At 37.0% G+C, this 25,135-nt stretch overlaps 1 protein-coding gene across 1 annotated transcript in view; it reads right to left on the bottom strand.

The window, feature by feature from the left end:
• Positions 1 to 25,135, bottom strand: part of BRWD3 (bromodomain and WD repeat-containing protein) — a 279,424-nt gene that overhangs the window by 125,171 nt on the left and 129,118 nt on the right. Inside the window, exon 19 of the mRNA XM_090380158.1 lies at positions 9,418 to 9,546. Coding sequence (XP_090236284.1) covers positions 9,418 to 9,546 — 129 coding nt within the window. The remainder of the gene's footprint in view (positions 1 to 9,417; positions 9,547 to 25,135) is intronic.

Raw genomic sequence — 25,135 nt, 5'->3', positions numbered from 1 at the left:
AGTGGACCAATCTGATTCATCCCCTTCCTTTTAGAGTTTATACAAGTAAAGAAATCTTTGATGTTTTTCATAGCATCTTTTGCCAAAGATTTCTCGTAATCTGCCTTCGTCTGCCTAACCTTTGTGACTTGATTACAAACTAGTTTATATCTGCCATAGATTTCTGTGTCGCCTGATAATTTATATGCATCCCATGCATTTTTCTTCTCTGCCATGAGTCTCATTAGCTCATTTGACAGCCAATTAGGCCTAAACCTTGAACAATATTTCTTAATAGGTATGAAACGTTTAGTAGCTTCCACTATTAATTCCTTGAATGCTTCCCACTTAGAATTTGCTGCTGGTAAAATCATCAGTTGGTCCCACTGTACAGAATTTAAAAACTGTCTGAGACCACTATAGTCACCTTTACAGAAGCAAAAACTCCTTCCTTTACTCCTGATGGTAATTATATCTTTAAGTAAATCCCACATCTGCACACTGTGATCACTGCCACCTAATGGTTCCTTTATCTGCAAATTCTTAATACACGAATGATCACTGCTGATAACCAGATCAAGGGTATTACCCTTTCTGGTTACCTCTTGAATATGCTGCTGCAGATGTGTTGAACATCTCAGAAAATGGAGTCAAGGAAAAAAGGTGTGCTGCCATTTGTTATTCCTATGGTGAGGCATAAGCCAGTAAGCCATGCCGAATGTTACTTTTGTGTATGTGACGTTAAAGGTTACAATTCAAAAAATAAAAAGGGTATGAAATATCCAGATCTACCATTAGCCATAAGCCCGGTTCCGCATGGACCTCCACCAAAAACTTTGGAGTCCACATCTTCTTCCACCAAAGCAGAAGCTAAAAAGGTTAGTGAAGAGAAATGTTATCAACCAGAAAATATTTTAATGCCACAGCAATTCACGCAAGTCGAACTGAATGATTTAGTAAGGGACTTAGGTCTTCCAAAGTATGCTGCTGAAATTCTGGGATCCAGACTTCAAGCGAAGAACTTACTTGCTCCAGGTACATCATTTTCCTGGTACAGAAATCGTGAAAGGGAGTTTATACAGTATTTTTCACAAGAAGGAGGTCCTCACGTACATTGCAGTGACATAGCTGGCTGGTTTAATAAGTGCCTAAAGATAAGTGCTCCACCGACCGGGCTAGCCAGGTGGGTTAAGTGCCTGCCTGGCAACCCAAAGGTCGCGGGTTCGAATTCCGCCTTGGGCTTGGATCAAAGTACTGCAAAAACCTTGGGAGGTGCATTACGGCCACTACTACCAACAACTACCAAAAAAAATAAATAAATAAGTGCTCCATCACATGTTCCTAGTGAATGGAGACTATTTATATACTCTTCTAAGACTAGTTTAAAAGGTGTTCTCTTGTATAATGCAGATAAGTACACATCTGTGCCAGTTGCTCATTCAGTCTACTTACAAGAAATTTATGACAATCTAAAGTTGCTTCTGGAGAAAATTAAATATCAAGATCACGAATGGCAACTATGTAGAGACTTAAAAGTGTTATGTATGTTGTTGGGGCGACAGGGTGGGTACACTAAAATGCCATGCTTTATTTGTGAATGGGATAGCAGAGCTAAAGCGCTGCATTGGACAAAGAAGCAATGGCCTCGGAGGCACAATCTTACACCGGGGTCAAAAAATATTGTGCACGAAAGTTTGGCGAAGCCAGATAAAATACTTTTACCTCCGCTGCATATCAAGTTAGGCATAATGAAGCAATTTGTTAAAGCATTAAATAAGGATGGCAACTGCTTTAAGTACCTTTGCAGTAAATTTCCCGGTTTATCTGACCCAAAATTTAAGGAGGGTATCTTCATTGGTCCCCAAATTAGAAAATTAGTTTTAGACGGTCAGTTTGAAACTACTATGACTGACGTTGAAAGGAAAGCCTGGATTGCTTTTAAAAGTGTAATTGAAAACTTTCTAGGAAATCATAAATCACAGAATTATGAGAAAATTGTTCAAAATAAGCTCGAAAAGCTTCGCAATTTAGGTTGCAATATGAGCATCAAAATTCACTTTTTGCAGGCCCACCTTGATTTTTCCCCAAAAATCTTGCACAGATGAGTGAAGAACAAGGGGAGAGATTCCATCAGGACATAAAGGAAATGGAGCAGAGATACCAGGGAAGGTGGAATACAAGCATGATGGCTGACTACTGCTGTTGTTTAAAAAGAGAGAAACCTGGCACTGTACATAAAAGAAAAACGATTAAACGTTCTTTTCAAACAAAGAGAGAGACGAAGGTCTGAATAATGAAAGTTTCAGAATTTTGATTAATACTTGTTAGTATTTACGTATTTTTTGATATATGAAAATGTGATCCTATCAATTTGTTATTACTATCAATTTGTCATTACTAAATACAATAAAGTTATATACCTTCATAAAAAAAACAATACTTTTTTATTTCTTAAATTGTGATGTATCTGGATGTAATAGAAGACAATCTAAGTCATATTTGAAATCACAGCAACATATTTCAGCAGTAGGACCTATTGAAATTCAAACCCCAGCACACAAACTTAAATTTGTAAATTAGTGTTATAATTTTTCCTATTGATTATTATATTCGATTAACGTGTTTTGCATGATGCACTTGCAGGATGAATTAATCACATTATTTGAGACCAGCCTGTATATTACTGCATTTTAGTTAATTTGAATAACAGGTAAACTGATATAATGCTATTACTATTCATCACGGGCTCATTTCATTATTTAGATGTTCACTACTTCTAGAGCTTCATCTTGCTTCTGTCTATCAGTTCCAATTATATTTTTTAAATCTCTCATTTTCAAAGATTTTAATTTTTGGATTCCTTTATTCCTTAATGGGTTTAAAGATTTTAATGGGGGACACAAGGATGGATAGGTTAACAGTAGCCACTGGCAGAGGTGAAAGTGATTCTTGCACTGCTTCTAATGGATTAAGCAGCAGCTGCCTGGAAAACAAGTTGCCCAATAGTGCTCTTCTGAATGAAATCGAGAAGTCTGTATGTATGCGTGTGTGTGTGTGTGAGAGAGAGAGAGAGGGAGCACCTCCAGGAATGTGGGAACAATATTCCATGGTAGGGAGGATTTGCGATTTGTACAGAGTGAACAGCTGTTTGGAAGAAAAGTAATGCAAAGAGTGAAAGAGAAAACCAAGTTTTTTAGAGGCACAGGAAGCAATATTGGTAATGTGCTTGTGCCAAGAGAGATTAGAAGTCAGGGTAATACAAAAAAACAAAAAGAGATATATCATCTTGCTTAGAAATTGGAGTGTCACCAAAGATAAGCATAGGAGTAGAAAGAATCCTTTTTATGAGATATAAGACAGGACTGAGTTTTAGAAGGATTGAAGTCGCCTAAGTTGTCTTTGCCCCACTGGAGAATTACCTGGAGTTTGGCATTTAAGGAATTGGTAGCAGATATTTGAGACGTTGAAGCTGATTGAGCAGGGCAAGGTTTCTCAAACTGGAAAATGGAATGCAATGTGCTATCATCAGCAAAACTATGGATAGGATTTCCGGTCAATGGAAGAAGGTTATTAATATACAAGAGGAAAAGAGTAGGGTTAAGAAATGAACCTTGGGGGACACCAGCATTGGTGGAAAAGTTAGAAGACAGAGCCATCTACCATCACCCTCAGTGAGTGGTCAGAGAAAAAACTGGATAACCAATTACAAAAAACAGTTGGTAAACCATAAGATGGAAGCTTGTTTAGAAGACCTTAATGCCAAACAAGATTGAAAGCCTTTGAGATGTCAAGTGCAACTGCTTGTGTTTCACCGAAATTTTCCACTGAATTTTTCCCTAAATCAGTAACATAAGCCAGAAGGTTTATAGATAGTTTAAGATTTGGCAGTTAATTGATTTCTCCATTACTTTAGAAAGAGTAGAAGTAATTGCAACGGGACAATAATTGGATGGGAGTGATTTGCCACCCTTTTTAGGAACTGGCTGAATATGAGCAAATTTCCAAGCAGAAGGAAAAACATCTTTGGAATAAGAAAGTGAAAAAATGCAGCAAAAAACAGGGGCACAGGTTTTGAGAACAAGTGGAGGAATACCATCAGGACCTGGAGCTTTCTTAGCATCAAGATTCGTTGAAATCCTTCTGACATCCTTTTGACGGAAGACCACAGGAGGCATTGACTGGAGCATGTTGAGAATGGTGGGAGGTGTTTTACCAAGATCATTAACACACGAGTTGGAAAAAAACATAAGGTGCTAGCAGGTCAGCTTTATCCTTGGCTGAAGTGACAATAGAACCATCTGGTTTTGACAGAGGCGGGAGCAGAGATGGACAAAAGTTGTGGCTAATAGCTTTGTCAAGAGACCAGAATGTTGACTACCATTAGGGCAAGAAGCAAGTTTTCTGCTCTTAGCCTGTTAAAAATCTAGTTTCAACTGATTAATAACTGCTTTACAATTGTTGCAAGCTTTGGTGTAGGCAGAAAATGAAACTGAAGAATTGGAAACAAGCCAATTACAATATGCAACATTCTTCTCTTGAACAGCCTTAGCACATTTATCGGAAAACCAAGGTTTAGATAAAGGACGAGATTTTAAAGTGGAGTGTGGAATAAAGGATTCCATTCCTACAAGAATAATTTCACTGACACGATCTGAGCAAACACTGACATCAGAAGTTTTGAAACAGTAATCTGACCAAGGAAAAGAAGAAAAGAAATCTCGCGAGTCATCCCAGGTTGGGAATAACCATAAGAAAAAGGCTCCAGATCACCAAGTTGTGATCTGAGGTGCCTAAAGGACCACTCACTTCGACCGTGTACTTAGAAGAGTTGATTGTGAGAAAAAGATCAGGCATGTTGGCTGTATGGTTAGGATTGTTTGGTATTTTGGTAGGTATTTGAACAATCTGTGCAAGATCGTTCAAATTTTCAGGAGCTGAGGGAGCCTCAGCTCCTGAAAATTCTCATTTTTTAATGCAGTCAAGTAGCTTGTGGAGCTTAGTGCTTGATGGGAGCTTGCTGTACGAAAATAATAACAATGGACACTAATGGCGATTCTAAGGTACAGGGAAATAAAAATTAATAAATAAATAACCCCTCAGAACATAGATTTGGTTTCCTCACCAAGCTTAAACGCCAATCCCTTTCTTTCGTTAATACAGATATAGTGCCATAAAAAGTCAAAAAGGAAATTTTTTTTATTTTTGATAAAAAAAAAAAAAATAAGATTTTTTGAAGATAGGGAATGGGGGGGGGGGTAAACTGCAACTCGTGTATGACTATCTCAGTACAATAGCACCAACCAGCACAGAATCCAAAAGGACGTTTTCTGCAGCTAATTAAATATGTACCAAAATTAGATCCAATTTAAACGATAACACTATTGAGTTTCTTTATTCGGACAAGTAGTGTGGATGCTTATTTTTTTTTTATTTTTAGAATAACTGTATGTTTAATAATTTTTGCTAGAATATTTATTATTGTAATAAAAGTTTGATTAAAAACGTAAATTCAAGTAATTACCTGTTTTTTTCCTTACTTTATTGCATCTAATTGTCATCAAAATTTATTGCGAAAAATGTTTTTTTTGGAATACCGGTATCCCGGTTTCATAAAATAAAAATACCGAAATTAAGATTTTGAACGGTATTGTGAGCCCTAATCATCTACCACTGGGTAAATCTGCAAATATGACACCAATTCACAAAGGGGGATCAAAGGATGACAAGTAATTACAGACCTATTAGTTTGACTTCTGTTCCGGGGAAATTAATGGAGAAACTGGTTAAAGAAGCACTGAAGGATCATCTAGAGAAGACTACAGTTATAGTTCAGACACATCATGAGTTTGTTAAGGGGAAGCCTTGTCTGACCAATTTGATTGGATACTATAACGAGGTCACAAAGGAACTGGATGAAAAAAATAATTTTGATATCATATACTTGGATTTTAGGAAAGCTTTTGATACTGTTGCACAGAGGAAACTACTCTACAAGTTGGAGCAGTATGGCATTAAGGGCAAGTTGCTGCTATGAATAAAGGGATGGTTGAGTGGGAGAAGACAGAGAGTGGTAATCAATGGACACTGCTCTTCATGGACTAACGTTATTAGTGGTGTCTCCAAGGGGTCAATGTTGGGCCCATTGTTGTATTTATCAATGATATTGATGAAGGTATATCAGGCTTAATGTCCATGTTTGCAGATGATACGAAGGTTGGCAGGGTTTTTTAATGACACTGATGACAGTACGCTACTGCAAGAGAATCTAGAAAAGTTGAGCATAAGGGCTGAGAGGTTGAGCATTGACAAAAGTAAAGTTTGTTTTTTATTTTGGTTTTTAGGAGCATTAGCAGCTAAGGCCATATTGCTCCGGGGGGGGGGGATATGCGGAGGTCATTCCCTGACCTTTTCGCATTCTCCGTATTTGGTGGGCACAGGCTCGAACCCCGGTCTAATCAAGAAGCGTGTGCTATGCACTGCTGCTCCTGCCCACCTGGCTACAAAAGTAAAGTACTGCATATGGGTAGCAGTAACCCAAGAGTAACGAATCAACTGTGTGGTACTACACTCAGGGTGGTAGAGAATGAAAAAGACCTGGGGGTGATAGTGCAGTGAGATATGAAGTTTTCTGAGCAGTGCAGACAGTCTGCAAGAGTAGCTCACGGTGTCTTGTGAATGATATACAGGAATTTTTCTAGCAGGGGATAAGGTGGTGATTATCCCCTTGTATAAGGCAATGGTTTTTATTTTTGATAAAAAGAAAATAAGATTTTTTGAAGATGAGGGAATAAGGAGGAGTAAACCGGAACACCTTGACTTTCCGGTACTGTAATACAGGTCTGGAGGTCTCATTTTAGGAAGGATGTAGAGCTGCTTGAAGGGGTACAGAGAAGGACAACAAGATTGGTGAATGGAACAAAGGATTGCTCTTACAAAGAAAGACTAAGTTCCGCAAATTGCAGTGTCTGGAGACTAGGCATGTGTAAGGTGTATAAGGATTTGAATGGTTTGAGCAAACTCAATGCTGATGGGATTCTTCCTCTTGCCCAGATTATTCACCTGAGGGGACATAAATTTAAATTGAGGAAAGACAGTTGTAGGATAGATGTGCATAAATTTGCCTTTAGCCAGCAGGTGGTTGATTGCTGGAACAAACTTCCATCTGTCGTAGAAGTTGACAGCTTAAATAAATTCAAGGGAGAACTAGACAAACATTTGGAGTTAATAAATGGGTGAAATGGGAAGTTTTTTTTTTTTTTTTTTTTTTTTGGCTGATGCTATATAAGCTTGCCTTCTTGCATCATATGCCTCTACTAATGTTAATGCTAAGATTCATAGGTCAAAATAGGCTTAAAAATTTTGCCTCGTGACTAATTTCTATTTTGTTACAAATGAATTTCACTTATTTTCTGCATTTCTTGCTATACTTATTCAGCTGTTTATTTTCATGTCTAATCTTTCTTCTTGAATAACTCACTCCTGAAAGAAGCAAATTTTCTTATAATAGATGGCATGATCTGTAGCATTGAAATTTGAAATTTTGCAAAAGTGACAGTTAGCATTATGCACATAATGCTAACTGTCATTTATGTGTAGTTATACACATAAATACTTTCAAGTTCTTATTTTGACTTGATAGCCCAAAATTACAGCAAGACTGTCAAAATCAAAAAAAATTTCATCAACTTCTGGATCTGAATTCAAGAATTTCTTTTAATTCTGCATGTGTAAACCCAAATCACACAACCAAGTCTAAGAGATACACCTCCTCTGATTCAAAACTATAAAACTGCCTATCAAGTATTTGTTACACTGGACAACAATAAAAAATTTTCAATCAAAATATTTCATATTTTAGTTTTAATGTACTCAGCTTTAGATCCACCTGAGTCTATCTGTTCATATTAGCTGTTTTTCTGACAGAAAAGTTCTGGAATCGGGAATTTTCTGATTTTGCAGGAATGCCAAGTTTTTACATCAATTCTAGACTGTTTTATCCCTACCTGCAACCTAAATGTCAGATATATATATATAATATATAGCAAACCCAGACAGGTCAACAGTCAGGAATAAGCATGTGATATTAGTAAATTTGTGCTCTTTTTAAACTTTTGGTGTCAAATGCAGTTGAACATGCGTTTAAAATGTCATGTCAGCATGTTAATTCACCAGATAACTTTTGTGATACGAGTAATGATTACACAACTAAATTTCATGCAGTCTATACAATACCCCTATTACAGGAAGTATACGAATATTATTTTGACTGCACATCAGGTGATCAGGACAAGAAATGGGCTTTCGTATATGCTGCACCAGTTGTGCTCTTCATCTCAGAGGATGGTTAAAAAATTAAATGTAAAGTATCATTGCCATCCATTGTTCCCATCATGTATGTGGAGAGAGCCAACAAATAATATCAACAACTGCTATATATATATTTTTTTTTACACTTTTATATAAAACTCTAACAGAAGAATGGAAAGAAGAAAGACGGAAAAAAAACCACTCCTAAATATCTGAATATCTTGTCAGCCATTAGACTAGTTGGTCACAGTGATGAACCAGAAATCTCCAGAAACCAGGTCATCAGAAGAGAAAAACACAATGATCCAATGGAAACAGTCCATATGAACAATAAACTAAATATACAAATGTTCAACTGAAAAAAGCTGCATCCTATAACTCATATGAATTAAATGATCTTGTGCATGACTTAAAGCTAAGGTTTAGGTAGAACTTTTGGGATCTAGGCAGAAGGAATGGAATTTACTGAAGAAAAAAAAAAAAAAAAAAAAAAGATATAGTTTCATATTTTTCTATGGAAGATTCACTTTACTACTGTAATGATATTGATGGAATGCTCTTGGAAGAAAACACAAGCCATATTCCTCCGGAAGAATAGAGGCTTTTCACTGATCTTTAAAATTAAGTGTAAAGTTGTGCTCCGCAATGGAAACATACATCCACTGGTCATGCTGTCTGCATGAAATAATCTTCTGTCTAGTTCCTGAAGTGTCTATCAAGCCAAGATGGCAGCCTGGATATCTGGCAAGTAAGTTTTTCAATGGAGGATACCCCAGCATGCCATGAGATCATCTACTATTCTTACATCCTGTCTTTCCTGCATAAGAGTTGTTATGGATACATTGTTACATAAGATATCCATAATTACTTGAACCTGCTACACTGCAACTACAACAGGATACACAAGTAAATCCATCATTATCATGTACTTGGACATCACCACTTCCTGTAAATTATCATTATAATCAGTTATTACATTAATACTCTTATAATATTACTATTAAGTATATAATTTTCCCTCTTACCTATTGTAAACCTCTCGAGTGTAATATTTTATGAAGTATTGCTGTAAATGTATATTTTAGCAATAAATTGATTACACACACGAGTTTGGAAAGTAAAAATAGTTACCTCATAGTCATCTCCATACATTCTATTTCTTCCAGAATTTTCCCTCTGTGTTCTTGTGTGTAATGAGTATTTCTGCTGATTGTTTCGTCTTTTACGCCTGCCATTTCTCATTTCCAAATCTTCAGAAACCTTTCAAGAAATTGGACAACAATAAAATATATATAAAAAAATAAAAAAATTGCGAAACACATCAATTCTTATTGAAGTTTTCCATAATTTCATTTATTAATTTTTCAATAATAAAACACTTCATGGGTCAACCTTATTTTCAGCATTAATCTTATTATAATCTCCTAGACTGTACTTAAAGTCTTTACCCAGTCTGAGGTGAGATCTATACAGCAGTACTTTTAAAAAGTGATACACAAGGAAAATGAATTAGCCTAAACACGAAATTTAGTACACAAGTACAGAACTATTCTTACAAATTTATGGCAATGTTTCTGTAGAGGGAAATTGGGAAGCCATGGAATCAGGATCAGGCCTAAACCCTTCCCTGGTACCAAAAAACACAGAGTGCAAATTTGGTGTCAATTTGACTTTTCCTTCTTGAGAAATGCATGAACATCTGAAAAATGTTGATATATACATTTCTGTGGAGGGACTTATGGAACTGAAATAATGCCTGAACTTCCGAAGCAGCCTTTCATTTATATTTATATATATATATATAAAGGGGCAAAAGACATAAAGAAAGAATAGCAAACATAAGCGGCAACGTTAGCATATCCAACAACATGTTGCCTAGAACACAATGTAAATTAAATTAAACTTTTTGGACACTGCTCTTCATGAACTAATGTTATTAGTGGAGTCCCCCAAGGTTCAATGTTGGGTCTATTGTTGTTTTCTGTATTCATTAATGATACTGATGATGGTATATCAGGCTTAATGTCCAAGTTTGCAGACGATACGAAGGTCGGCAGGGTTGTTAATGACAGTACGCTGCTGCAACAGGATCTAGAAAAGTTGAGTAGATGGGCTGAGAGGTGGCAACTGAAGTTTAACATTGACAAATGTAAAGTACTGCACATGGGAAACAGTAACCCAGAATAATGTATCAACCGTGTGGTACTACCCTGACAGAGGTAGAGAGTGAAAAGGACATGGGGGTAATTGTGTAGGTAGATATGAAGTTTTCTGAGCAGTGCAGACGGTCTGCAAGAGTAGCTCACGGTGTCTTGTGAATGATATACAGGAATTTTTCTAGCAGGGGATAAGGTGGTGATTATCCCCTTGTATAAGGCAATGGTCAGGCCACACCTTGAGTACTGTATATAGGTCTGGAGGCCTCATTTTAAGAAGGATGTAGAGTACAGAGAAGGGCAACAAGATTAGTGAATGGAACAAAGGGTTGCTCTTACGAAGAAAGACTTAAGTTTTGCAAATTACAGTGTCTGGAGACTAGGCACCTACGAGGTGATCTGATTGAGGTGTATAAAGCCTTGAATGGTTTGAGCATGCTCAATGCTGATGGGATTCTTCCTCTTGCTCAGAATAATCGCCTGAGAGGGCATAAATTCAAATTGAGGAAAGACAGTTGTAGGACAGATGTGTGGAAGTTTGCCTTTAGCCAAAGGGTGGCTGATTGCTGGAACAAACTTCCATCTGTCGTTGTAGAAGTTGATAGCTTAAACAGATTCAAGGCAGAACTAGACAAACATTTGGAGTGGGTGGATGAGTGAAATGAGAAGGAGGTGTTTTTTTTTTTTTTTTTTTGGCTGATGCTATATAAGTTTGCTTTCTTGCATCATGTGCCCTTGCTAATGCTAATGCTAAAGTAGCAGAATAATATCGATAAATGCTGCAAAAAGTGAATACAACTAAAACACATTAGAAAACACAAAAGTGAGAAGAGAGAGAGAGAGAGAGAGAGAGAAAAGAGAAAAAGAGTAATTTGGAAAGAATATGAAGTACCTAAAATTCTGAACACTAAAATAAATAAAAGGCATAAATGTATACTAAATTTACAAGCCAATATAAAGAACAAGATGAGACTGGAGCTCTCTCAATACTGTTGAGGACAAATAACATGAAATAGCATAAACAATGTACAGCAAAACAAATAAATGAAACTTAAAATAGAGAACAGATGACAATTGAGTCATATCCCATCAAAAGGCAACACAGGACAACAATAGTTGTTTACTCTCTATTTTCAGTTGTTTCATTTATTTGTTTTGCTCTGGACAGTGAAATATTCACATTTGGCCTTGGCACTATAGAGAGGGAACTAATCTAAATTTGTTCATTACTGGCTTGTCAACATGTGCCTACATTTGCCTTTTATTTAAAATGTTCAAAATTTTAGGTATGCATTCTTTCCACATTAATGTGTGTTAGTTGTATTCACTTTTTGCATCACTTATCCATCTTACTAATCTACTTTAAATTAATTTACATTATATGTGGTGTGACAATAGTTTTGAGAATAATTTTGTTTCCGTCAAAGTGGCCACACTGTAAACCGTTACGTCCTTCCGCTGTGTCGGCAGTCGTTTCAGTCATTGTACAAATTGGTTCGTGTAAAGACGTGTTTCTGTTCCACATTACGTGAAAAATGGAAAGCAATTTAGAGAGAGAAAGAGTTGTGATAAAAATTTTGGTGAAAAGTGGCGAGTCGTCAACAGATATTTATGAAAAGTTGACCAGAGTTTATGGAAATGATACCATGTCAAAACCATGTGTTTTCAATTGGGCAAAACAGTTTTGAGAAGGACGTGAATCTGTCAAAGATGTTCAGCATTCAGGGCATCCTTCCACGACTCAGCATGACAAAAACATTGTTCGTGCACGTGATCTTGTTCGAAGTGATAGGCAGTTAACCACAAGAATGACTGCCAAAAAACTAAACCTTAATTAGGAAAGTGTTAGATTAATTTTGACTGAAAATTTGTTGATGAGGAAAGTGTGTGCAAAGCTGGTACCGAAAAACCTCTCTCATGAGCAGAAAGAAATTCGGTTGAGACATTCTCAGGAGATGTTGGAAAGCATTGAAGATGTTCCAGATTTGTTTTCTCGCATGATTACAGGGGTGAAAGCTGGGTATTTGCTTACTACCCTGAAACAAAAAGGCACAGTCCACAATGGAAGGGAGCTTCCTCGCCAGACCCAAACAAGAAAGAATGTCAAAATCAAAAGTGAAAACCATGTTAATTTGCTTTTTTGATTGAAAAGGAATCATCCACAAAGAGTTTGTTCCACCTAATGAAACTGTTGATTGACAATTTTACCTTCAAGTTTTGGAAAGGCTTCGCAAGCGAGTCAACCAGGTTCAGCCTGAAATTGATCCGTCATGGATTTTGCATCACGACAATGCTCCCGCACGTTCCACCACGGTAGTGAAAGAGTTTTTAAATTCAAAATCGATCACAACGTTGCAGCACCCTCCTTATTCACCTGATTTGTATCCTTGTGACTTCTTTTTATTTCCTCGACTAAAAGCAGTCATGAAAGGAATGCATTTTCAGTCAGTTTCTGAAATTCAGAGTATTGTAAACAGATACCAGAAAGTGAGTACCAGAAATGTTATGATCAATGGATCCTATGCTGGAATGTGTGTGTGTACAGTCTGAAGGAGACTAGTCTGAAGGTAATGGCCTCACATCTGTATAATTTTCAAAATAAAATGAATTATTCTTGAAACTTTATTGTCACACCTCATATATAAACAATATACTATATAAAAGGAAAATGACACAAGGGTTGTGCATTATACAACAATATACTAATCTATTTGTTACATATACCATTTATATATATATAGTAATAATAATAGAGGTAGTAGCAATACAAAGCGAGATATTTAGCTACTTAGAAAGAAGCAAGTTAAGATGAAAATTAAAATGGATTATGGATCAGGGGTACTGTTAAAAATAGCAAAAAGAACCCAACGAACATAATGGGATGTAGATAAGTAGAATGTGGCAAAGTGCGAGGGACGACATGCTGACGAAACAGGAAATCAAAACTATGGGAAAAATTACGTAGTTACCGGAAAAACAAAAATACATTAAAAGATGTACTTAATGCTGTAGATCCAATAATTTTAATGTCTTTATCAAGGGTCAGTCATCAAAACCAAAGGAAGGACAGCAAGAAGTAAGGCCTCTGTTTTTAACATGTAATAACACGTAGCATGTGGTTAAGACAATGAAACCATGCAGAAATTTTGAAGTGAGTGAGTTCGGAATCTGGGTTCGAAGCGGTGGTATATAAGTGAAGTACTGACGTATATTTCATGGCTGACCTGACAGAGGCAGAGATAACAAAAGTAAGGAAGTGAAAATATGAGTGAGAAAATTTGAAATAAAATGTAAGAGTGAAAGGACAAAGTCAGAGCAAGGATGGAGGGGAGTGACACATTGCTCAGTGGTGCAACCATGTAAAAGAAATTAGCCTGCTGTGATTGTGAATATATAGTATGTAATAGCGGCCACATGTGTTGGAAGGAGAAGGTAGTAAGTCAAATCAAGTTAAAATTACAATTACTAGGTGTGACGTGAAGATCAGCATTAAACACCTGAAGTGGTACGTCCCAAGAGAGGGGAGACATGATTGGCTAACAAAGTAGCGTGATGTAGTTGCTAAACTTTGTGTAAGGTGAAAAAAGGGTAATAGAAAAATTAGCATTTTCCTACTATTACCCTTTTTTTGCCTTTTTTGGGGGGGGGGACTAAATTAAGAGAGTTTTGCGAAAAAAATATGTACCTAAAATTTTGAATAATACCTTAGTAATGCCAATACAGCATAATTTACAAACCAATTAATTTACAAACAGATTTAGGCTGGCACCTCGAGAAAATGCATTGTAAACAATCCACATCACAGGGACCGATTAATGAAACAACTAAAATTTAAAAACAGACAACCATTGTGTCCTATCTCATCAGAATTTTAATTTACATATTTTATTTAATTTACATTATGTTTCAGGCAGCATGTTGTTGACTATGCTAAGCAGCCACTGATGTTTCCTATCTCTTCTCTCTTTATTTTATAATCTTTTTCTTCTTCATTTTATTTCACTTTTTTTACATTCTGCTAATTAATTTTAATTTCTTTTAACATGATTATAGTGGGCACAGTTGCTTAGCACTGCTCATGTTGCCACCTATAGACTGGTAAATTTTGTATTTTATGTTTGTATTTATTCTTCATTTTTCAGTCGGCAGTTTGGCGCCTCCGTAGCCAGGTGGGTAGGAGCAGCAGTGCGTAGCACACGCTTCTTGATCAGACGGGGGGTTCGAGCCCGTGACCACCAAATACGGAGGATGCGGAGCGGTCAGGAAATGGCCACTGCATATCCCCGGAGCAATATGGCCTTAGTTGCTAATGCACCTAAAAACCAAATAACAACAACAACAAGTCGGCAGTTTTCCTTTGCACTGTCGGGCTGATAGTGTTGTGTCAGTTGCTGTCTGATGCATTGATTTATGCGATGTTCGAAATGCAGTGATTCCACAACTATTGTTGTTCTGTGGCCTTCTGATGAGACATGATAAAATGTTCACCTGTTTTTAAACTTTAGTTGTTTCATTTCTTGGTCCCTGTGATGTGAATTGTTTACGGTATTGAAGTTGTGATATTTCATGTTATTTGGCCTCTGCATTTTCTGGGGATGACAGTCTAAATCTGTTCATAATTGGTTTGTAAATTATGCTGTATTGGCATTATCTATGGTATTATTCAAAATTTTAGGTACATATTCTTTTCACAAAACTCCATTTCTTAATTTAATCCCCCCATTCTCTTTGATGTTTCTTTATTTAACTATTAGCTTTTGTTGTATTTATAAATTATAGAATTTGATAAATTAGAATAATTTATCAAACCATCCACTTATGAAATCTTATATTTATTCAAATATAAGATTTCATAACAATCTGTCTATGTTAGTCTAGTTGCTACACAATGAATGGCCACACACTGTGCTGATGTGTAAAGTGTGCTGCCATGGAGTAATTTCCAATTTTTACATGCCACAGTTCAGGTCTTCTGTTATTGTTATTATTGTTATTTGGTTTTTAGGAGCATTAGCAACTAAGTCCATATTGCTCCGGGATATGCGGTGGTAATTCCCTGACCTTTCCGCATCCTCCGTATTTGGTGGTGACGGGCTTGAACCCCGGTCTAATCAAGAAGCGTGTGCTATGCACTGCTGCTCCTTCCCACCTGGCTATGGAGGCGCCCTCAGGTCCTCTGATTACATCTTTTTAGTGGAGAAGTTCCACAAAAGAAAGATGCCAAAATGAACATTGCCAGATAAAAGAAAAAAGCATGGTTATAAACTATTGTGAGATACTGATTTCTATGAGTATTGTAAGTATATATTAGGGCTTACAATACTGGGATCTTGGTCATTTTTTTTCCGGTATTGAAATACCGGTTTTTCAGTACTAATTAAAAAAAAATAATTGTTTATAATTATACCACATAAAGGTTATAAAATCACCTTTATGTGATTATGACGTTGTTATCTCTACTAGCAAATGTTCAATAAATCATCGATAGGACACCATGCAACACTGCAACCTGTCCAAAATTCTTGGAAAACTTCATGTCTGACCGTATCGTAACTCCCAAGTCCCGTTCCTCCACTACTGACTTTAGTTCAACTCCACCATTTGTTGTTTGTTGTTTTGGTTTTTAGGAGCATTAGCAACTAAGGCCACATTGCTCCAGGGATATGTTGTTATTTGTTTGTTATTTGGTTTTTAGGAGCATTAGCAACTAAGGCCATATTGCTCCGGGATATGCGGTGGTCATTCCCTGACCTTTCCGCATCCTCCGTATTTGGTGGTGACGGGCTCGAACCCCGGTCTAATCAAGAAGCGTGTTCTACGCACTGCCGCTCCTTCCCACCTGGCTACGGAGGCGCCTCCAGGGATATGCGGTGGTCATTCCCTGACCTTTCCGCATTCTCTATATTTGGTGGCCACAGGCTCGAACCCCGGTCTAATCAAGAAGCACATGCTACGCACTGCTGCTCCTGCCCATCTGGCTATGGAGGCGCCTACGGTTGCTGTTCCCCAGGTGTAAGACCTTGCATTTTGCTGAATTAAAGCATATCTGCCACTTTTCTGACCATCCTGGAAGTCTATCTAGGTCACTGTAAGAAGCTCTGCTTGGCAGCGATCATTAACTACGCTACTGATCATTACATCATCTGCAAGTTTAGACCTCACGCCCTCCATCCCTTCATATATGTCATTTAAGATAATCAAAAACAACAGTGGTCCCAATAGTGATCCTTGGGGAACCCCACTACTTACATTAACTTAATCTGAGGAATAACCATTTATCACAATCCTGTGCCTGGTGCCCTAAAGTCATCATGCTATCCATCTAAGGATTTTCCCTGATTCCAGCCTGCTCCAACTTATAAAGTAACCACTCATGTGGGACTGAGTCAAATGCTTTGCTGAAATCCAAATAAACAAAGTCGAAATTATTCCCTAAATCCAGCTCGCGAGTGACCTGTCAAAATGGCCAACCAATTTGTTAAACATGATTTTCCCTTTACAAAACCATGCTGTGTATCCTACAGAATTCTATTTCCATCTAAATGATCCTGAATTCCACCCTTGCCTCCATGATTTTCCCTACTACTACTTAGGCCAGTCTAAGTCTTTCCTTAGACTGGCCGGTCGGTAATTTCCCATTACATTCCTAGAACTGCCTTTATGTTCCAATTTATACCAATCCAACGGAATCTCTCCTGAGTCCAGTGATGCTCTCATAACTAGCCTTAGTTCAATACACTCACTTGCTGCCTCCTTTTAGATTATAGGGTATATGCCATCAACCACAGGAGCCTTACTCACCTGTAGGTGTGGAAGTTCTCATTAAATAATCATTTGAAATTTCAACATCATTAATTACATTTTTTTTCAATTTCACTTCCATAATATCTCATTGACACAAAGGGTTTTTTCAATGTAAATATCGATGCAAAGTAGCTGTTGAGTTCATCTGCAACTTCAGCTATGTTATCTAATACTATCCCAGGTCCATTACATAAGGGTCCAATCTGATTTGTCCTGTTCTTTGCATTTATATATGTGAAGAATTCCTTAACTGCACTCTTTGCTCTCTTCTTTATTCCTTATCCCCACTCTTGCTCTCTCCCAGACTCAGTAAAGATACTATAGTGAAAATTATACTTCGCTTAATAAAACGTCTTTCTCCTTCAGAAAGTGAAGAACATAATTCAACCATGGAAGACCAATGTGGAACAGAACATCAGTGTTCCGCAAATTCTTTCCAAAATAAGAAATTGCTTGACTCCAATGAGATTTTAAAAGATGAACTTGAGTCAGAAATTAATTAAATACTTTTAACTATTTTTGCTAAAAAAGTTCAAAACCTAAAAAATATGGACTGAGATTGTCTATGATTATCTCAGTACAATGGTACCAGAATAGAATCCGAAAGGGCATTTTCTGCCGCCAATCAAATACTGTATGTACCAAAATTAGAACCATTTTTAACAATCATACTATTGATTGCTTATGTTTCTTAAGAGCTCACTTTATTCGGACAGGTAGCGTGGATGCTTAAACATAACTAAACTTTGCAGTAACAATATGTATTTCTTTGTTTTTAGAATAACTGTATTTTAATGATTTTTTTCAGAATATTTATTATTGCAATAAAATTTTATTTAAAACATGAATTCAAGTAATTAAGGTACTTGTTTTTTTCCTTAATTTATTGCACCCAATTGTCATCAAAATTTATTGAGAAAAATGTTTGTTTTTGGAATACTGGTATACCGGTCTCATAAATTAAAAATACTGAAATACCGGTATTAAGATTTTGACTGGTATTGTAAGCCCTAGTATATATGTAATAAAACCACTGATGAAGTGAGACAGATAAAAGCTGAATATGAGAAATCAACAGCATGGAAAGCTAAGAATATAGATAGTGAATTTTGGAAAGCTAAGAATATAGATAGTGAATTTTGGAAAGCTAAGAATATAGATAGTGAATTTTGGAAAGCTAAGAATATAGATAGCAAAACAAAAAAGAAAAGATTGAATTAGACAATCACAGGGGAAAAAAAATCAAAGTGGAACAATTATAGAAACAGTGACAAGGAGTCAGGCTGCTGTAAAATAAGCATAATGATCTCCCAGAAGTCCATCAGAAAAGCACCAAGACTGACAGAGAATAAGGCTCCAGAGGTAGATGGTATACACCCTTTTATACTAAAAAGGCTGCATGTGAATGTGTCATCCTATTGGGGCATTAACAAGATCATCATTAGATTCCAAATCTCCTCAGACTGGAGAACTGCTAATCTCTTCTCAGTTAAACAAAGAAATTGTGAATGAAGTGATGGGTCACTACAGATCAGTAAGTTCGACTTCACTGGTTGGTCTGTGGTTAAAAGATATGATAAAGGACAATCTTAATAAGGATGATATCTTTAATGGATCATGACATGGATTCACGAAGGAGAAGTTTTGCCAAACCAAAGTGGCTAATTATTATGATAAAGCCATAAAATAGTTGATGCACTCAAGGTAAACTTCAACAATGTTTACCTTGAGACATCAGCAAAGCTTTTGATATAGTTCTGCATGAAAGGCTATTATGAAATTGGAGCAAATAGGGATTAGTGATAAGATCCTTCATTGTAACAGGTTTCAGTTAAAAGACAGCCTCCAAGGATAGCAACAAAGTAACTCATAATACATTAATACATAATATATTGTACTATGTTATAATATCTTCCACACCCAAATTTGAAACAGTAAATTTTTGTTTAAGCCAGAATATAGAATTATTATCTTTAACCACTGAAATCAATAGCTACCAATGAAGATATTCAAAGAAGTTTCAAACTTTATATGAAAAACTGGTAGGCTTAAGACTATGGACAGATGGGTCAATAAAAATGTTGAAGGTAGTGGGGAACATGAGAACAGTGAACTTTACTTTCCTTATAAGAGCTGGGCCAGACAGCATTTTGATTTGGTCAGGTGAGCATTCTCAAGGTCAACCAACCTTGAATAGGTTGGGGGACATTTTTTTTTGTGACAAAAAGAATTAATGAGGTGGCCGTACAGGCATTTTTCTCTCCTGTGTCATTCAGACATTTAAAGAGTAAGCAGCAGTTCTTTACAGCGAATGGTTGATCACTGAAGTAGAAAAATATGAATTTGAATTTAGATAGAGACTTTGTAGGTTATTACTTAGTATCGGTAAGGGTATCAAATCCACATGTTGAACAGGTTTTGCAGCTCCCGCGAACGCTAAGTTTTTAATTATACTAGCCACTTTATTGACTTAATTGTTAGATTAAATTATTTTCTATAAGTAGCTTATAGACCTAGTCAAGATCCGTGGTTTTATTTTGAATTTAGATAACGCGATTTGGAAAGTAAATAACACCTTGTGTCCATAGATTAACCGTTTGTAACTTGCCGCCATTGTTATACGATACAATGTGTGCACCGAACTAGATAGCTTAAGGTCTAACGGAAAACTAGATAGCGTAAAGTTTAACGGAAAACTAGATAGCAAGTATAGTAGTATCAATTAATCAGCAAAATTTATTAATCTTATTAAATTTCATTGTCAATTGAATTGTACTTGAACTAAATAAATATAGCTACCTAGTTTTTACAAATGTAACATCATAAATTAATACATATAAGTTGATAGGGGATAAGAAAGTCATACAATGTAATTCAGAGATAACATTCGATACCGAAATACATACATATATATATACATACATACATATACATATATATATATATATAGTGAAACTTCCCTTTAACGGACAGCCATGGGGAACGAAAATTTGTCCGTTAGAGAGAAGTGTCCGCTAAGAAGAAGTCTGAGGGAGAAAAAAAAAAAAAAAATCGTTAAACGTTTAATGTAATATTAAATTAAAATATATACAGATTTTACACAATATTTTTGTAAATAATATACATACAATTGTGCTATGCATATTATGACTTTATCTTAAGAAAAATACATACAGTAATCACTTATTTTCTTCTGCACCTTCTTCCGGCTGATAATTTTCTTTTCAACATTTGTTTGGAGTGAAGAAACCATTGAAAGTCCTTCAGTATCTCCTTCAGCGGCGAAAAACATTTTTAAACGATTGATTTGTATGAGCGCTTCTTCTATTTTCATCAGTGGTTCGTCGTTAATATGTTCTTCGGCAGAATGACCTCCTTCCATTTCTTCATCCTCACGAGGAACTTCTTGAAAAATATCGATGATAATGTCGTTGATATCTAGAGCACCATCTTCTGTAGTGAGGTTCGAGTCTATATCTTTGTAACCAGGGTCACTTGTAGCGGAAGTATCGTACATTATCAATAGATGTTGAAGTTCTTGTTCTTCTTGGTGCTCCACATTGCTGTTCACAACTTCAATTTTTGCATTTGAAAAGCCAGACTTTACAAAACAGTTCACGACAGCTTGTTTTCTAATTGCGTTTACTGAAGAGGAAATCCATTGAATCGTATCTAGGATGCTGAGTTTCTTTGCAAGGTCACTCACATGTTACATCATTCATGTTTGCAATGAGATGTCTTAAAACACGTTTTCTGTAGTGAAGTTTAAAATTTTTTATTATCCCTTGATCCAAGGGCTGACACTCTGCAGATGTGTTTGGTGGCAGAAAAACGATTTGAATGTTTGACAATTCAATGTGTGGGTGAGATGCAGCATTATCCATGAAAAGAATAATTTTTCTGTTTTGACGAATCATGTTTTGCTTAAAGTGACTTATCCATTCGCTCATGATATCTCGTGTCATCCACGCTTTTTTATTAGACTTCCAGTCAACATTCAAAAGATTCAACTTTATGCCCTTGAAACAACGAGAATTTTGTGGTTTTCCTATAACAAGAGGTTGTTCAAAGTCTCCCAGCATATTTGTACACAATAGTACAGTCAAGCATTCCTTAGAAATTTTTCCGCCCTGGCACTTTTGTTTTTTAGACTCATTGTTTTTTCAGGAAGAGCTTTAAAAAACAACCCTGTTTCGTCACAGTTGTAAATATCCTTAGCTTCAAAATCACAACATAAATCTTCCAATTTGACGGTCCACTCTGTTACAACCCCAGTATCAACAGATCCACCTTCACCACTTAGGTTTTCCAAGAAATTTTATGCCGAGTTTTGAAATTGTCTAGCCATCCCACAGAAGCTTTGAACTCATTTACTCCCATAGATTTCGCAACCTCCAAAGCCTTTTACCTAATAATAGGCCCATTAATGGGAATTTTTTTAGCACGTGCGCGACAAAACCACTCATACGTAACATTGTCAATTTGAAGTCCAACAGTTTTCGGGAATGATTTTTGAACCTGATCATTTACGTGTTGCCAAAATTGTTTGAGCAGTTCATTTTTTTTCTTTAGGATGTCGCCTACCTGCGTCTTCCCGATTTTGAATTTTGCAGCGAGATTGCAAACACTATTTTTTTGCCGATCATACGCATTAATGAGTTCGACTTTATCTTTTAAAGTTAAATGTTTACGAGAATACATTGTGCACTTTACACTGAACAAAACTGAAAACAAACTCAAAAGACGAAAGGCTGACAAAATCCCCCCCCCCATGCACACACCGAATTCACCAGAAGTTTTACATGTGTCTTAAAATTCTTGAAAAAGGGTTTAGAACTGCGACGTAAACCTTGATAAAATTCAGAGAATCGGAAATAGAAAATAAACACACGATTGAGGCAATACGTGGAAGAAACGTTCCTAGAAAAAGGGCTGTGAGCTCGCCCGCTGCCCATTATGGGGAGATCAAATTAAGTGCTAATCTAAACGAAATAGTGCAGATTGCCTGTCCGTGTCCATTACATAGAATGTCCGCTAGACAGAAGCTGAAAACACGCTAAAACCAATAGAGGAGAGTTGGGGAATTTGAAAATGTCCGTTGTAGAGAGGTGTCCGTTAGAAGTTTCACTGTATGTAGTGTTATAACTGCATTGGGATATAAGTTTAGGGTTATATTTTGTATTGGAATTTTATTGAACTTGAATAGAAATCATGACTCAGACCAGAGCAGCAAAGCAAAAGGCTCAAACTAATGGAAATGCTGTGGCTCAGGGGAGAACTGAGGGGGGGGGGGCAGTTGTCCTCTGAATCAGTCTATTGAAATGCACTGCTTGTTTGATGTTTGTGGAGCAATCAGGAACGGGACATGATATTGCCAAGGGGAATATCATGTCTTTGTGAGTGCATGATGTAAAGAGTGCGAGGAAATCAGGCAACAACTCAGCATTGTTATGGGCTTATATGAGAGCTTGAAGGACAGGGTGGATGCCCTCGAAAGATTTAAATTGGGGCCCATCAAGCTCTCAGCTTCCCACATCAATGCAAGAGCTTGCACTTGAACCTTACAACAACGTTAGACCTTACAACACATCAGCAAACCCAAATGCAGAATGCACTGGTCCCAAAGGAACTAGTTGTAGGTGACTCTATTGTCAGGGAAACGGGGAACATATTGTGCAAAAAGGATAGATGGAACAGGACCAGGGTATGTCTGCCCAGGGCAGAGGTTGATGACGTTGTACAGCATATATCATCTTTTAAGGGCACAAAGGGTGATATTGTTGTACACGTTGGCACTAATGATATTAAGAGTAGGAGACCGGCAAAATTACTTAACAAGTACAAGTCAATGCTGAAAAAAAAAAAAAAAAGCCATGAGTTAGGGTTGAATTTGAAAGTGTTTGCAATTCTGCCCAGACACACGACAGGAGGGCGTATATGATGAGAGCCTTGTCGATCAATTTGGCCCTGGAGAGACTGTGCAAGGCTCAAGGTAGTAGAATTTTTCTCAGCTTGGTCTGTGCTTGTTAACAGGAGAGACTGCTTCTACAGGGATGGGTTACACTTAAATAGAAAGGGTGCAAGAATATTTGCTGATGATATCAAGGCAGAGTTAGATGGGTCAGAAAACTGCTAGCTTGGGGGGGACACATGGACTAATAGTTTAACAGTAGCTGCTGGCAGAGGTAAAAGTGATTCTTGCACTACTTCTATTGAGCAGCAGTCCGGAAAGCAAGGCAATGGGGATTTCCAGGACTGCTGGGAGTCATAGTGGCACAAGTAAATACATGGGCTGTGTTAGTGTTACTAAGAGTAGAAACAGGCGCATGTATATTTGCATGTACACCAATGCTAGGAGTAGTTAATAAATTCAATGAGCTTGAAGTGCTAGTCAAGACATCAAAGGCAGATATAGTTGGGATATCAAAGACATGGTGTCACACAGACATAAGCAGTGCAGAACTGGAATTTGGGGAGTACAATGTGTACCGAAAGGATAGACAGGACAGAAAGGGAGGAGGGGGTTATGCTGTTAGTTAAGAAACACATAAAATCTAAGGAAGTGCATCCAATTGATGTTGGTGGACAATGCAATGTTGAGTCTGTTTGGTGTGACATAAGCACTGGGAAAGGAAAAATGAGAGTAGGTGTGTGTGTGTAATAGGCCAAATGAATCTGATGAGTATAATGAGAGTTGTGGAGAGATATAGTTTGGTTTGGTTTTTAATGGCGCATTGGCAGCTAAGGCCATAATGCACCAAGTCAAGCAGAGATATAGTGAGGGCCAGTAAATCAGAGAGTCTTATAATGGGGGATTTTAATTTCCCAGAGATTGACTGGAATTTCTGTGTTGGTCACTCACACACTAGCAAGGTTTTTGTGGATTTATTGGATGATTGTTTTCTACAGCAGCATGTTCGAGAGGCAACTAGAGGCAGTAATACTCTTGATCTGATTATCAGTAGATTTTTCATGCATAAAGAAGCTGCAGATAAAGGAACTACTAGGTGGAAGTGATCACAGTGTGCTGAAGTGGGATTTAATCAAAGAGGTAACTACCATCAAGGGTAAAGGAAAGGGTTTTTGCTTTCGTAAAGGTGACTATGGTGCTCTGAGACAGTATTTAAATTCTATACGGTGGGACCAACTGATGATGTTACAAACAGCAAATTCAAAATGGGAAGCATTCAAAGAATTAATCTTGGAAGCTACTAGGCTTTTCATACCAACAAAGAAATACTGTTCAAGATTTAGGCCTAAATGGATGTCAGATGAACTAATTAGACACGTGACAGAGAAGAACAATGCATGGGATACATATAAATTAACATGTGACACAGAAGCCTATGATAGATATAAGCTGGTCTGTAACCAAGTTTCAAAGGAGGTTATGCAGGCGAAGGCAGATTACAGGAAATCTTTGGCAAAGGATGCAAAGAAAAACAGCAAAGAGTTCTTTACTTATGTAAACTCTAGAAGAAAGGGGATGAATCAGATTGGTCCATTTGATATCGGTGGTTCAACTGTTGATGATCCTGTTCAGGTAGCTAACAAACTAAATGAATATTTTGCATCTACATTCACACATGAGAAGATATTCAGGGAGGGGAATGCCAGAGGTGTATTAAACTCTGGCAGTAAGCTAGACAATCTTGTAATAACTGAGAGTAAAGTGGAGGAGAAATTGTTGAATATAAACATAAGAAAGGCACCTGGGGTGGATGGAATCGATCCAGTTATATTAAAGGAGTTGGCAAAGAAAGTAAGCAAGCCCTTAGCCATAATTATGAGAGCTTCCCTGGACTCAGGGGAGGTACCTATGGACTTGAGATGTGCAAATGTGACCTCAATCCACAAAGGAGGATCAAAGGGAGACACAGGTAATTATA

This window comes from Mastigoproctus giganteus, chromosome 8, assembly GCF_048544385.1.
Source record: "Mastigoproctus giganteus isolate SK-2022 chromosome 8, ASM4854438v1, whole genome shotgun sequence".
Taxonomy (NCBI): domain Eukaryota; kingdom Metazoa; phylum Arthropoda; class Arachnida; order Uropygi; family Thelyphonidae; genus Mastigoproctus; species Mastigoproctus giganteus.
Note: the sequence above shows the minus strand (reverse complement) of the source record. Positions and strands in the feature narration are given on the sequence as shown.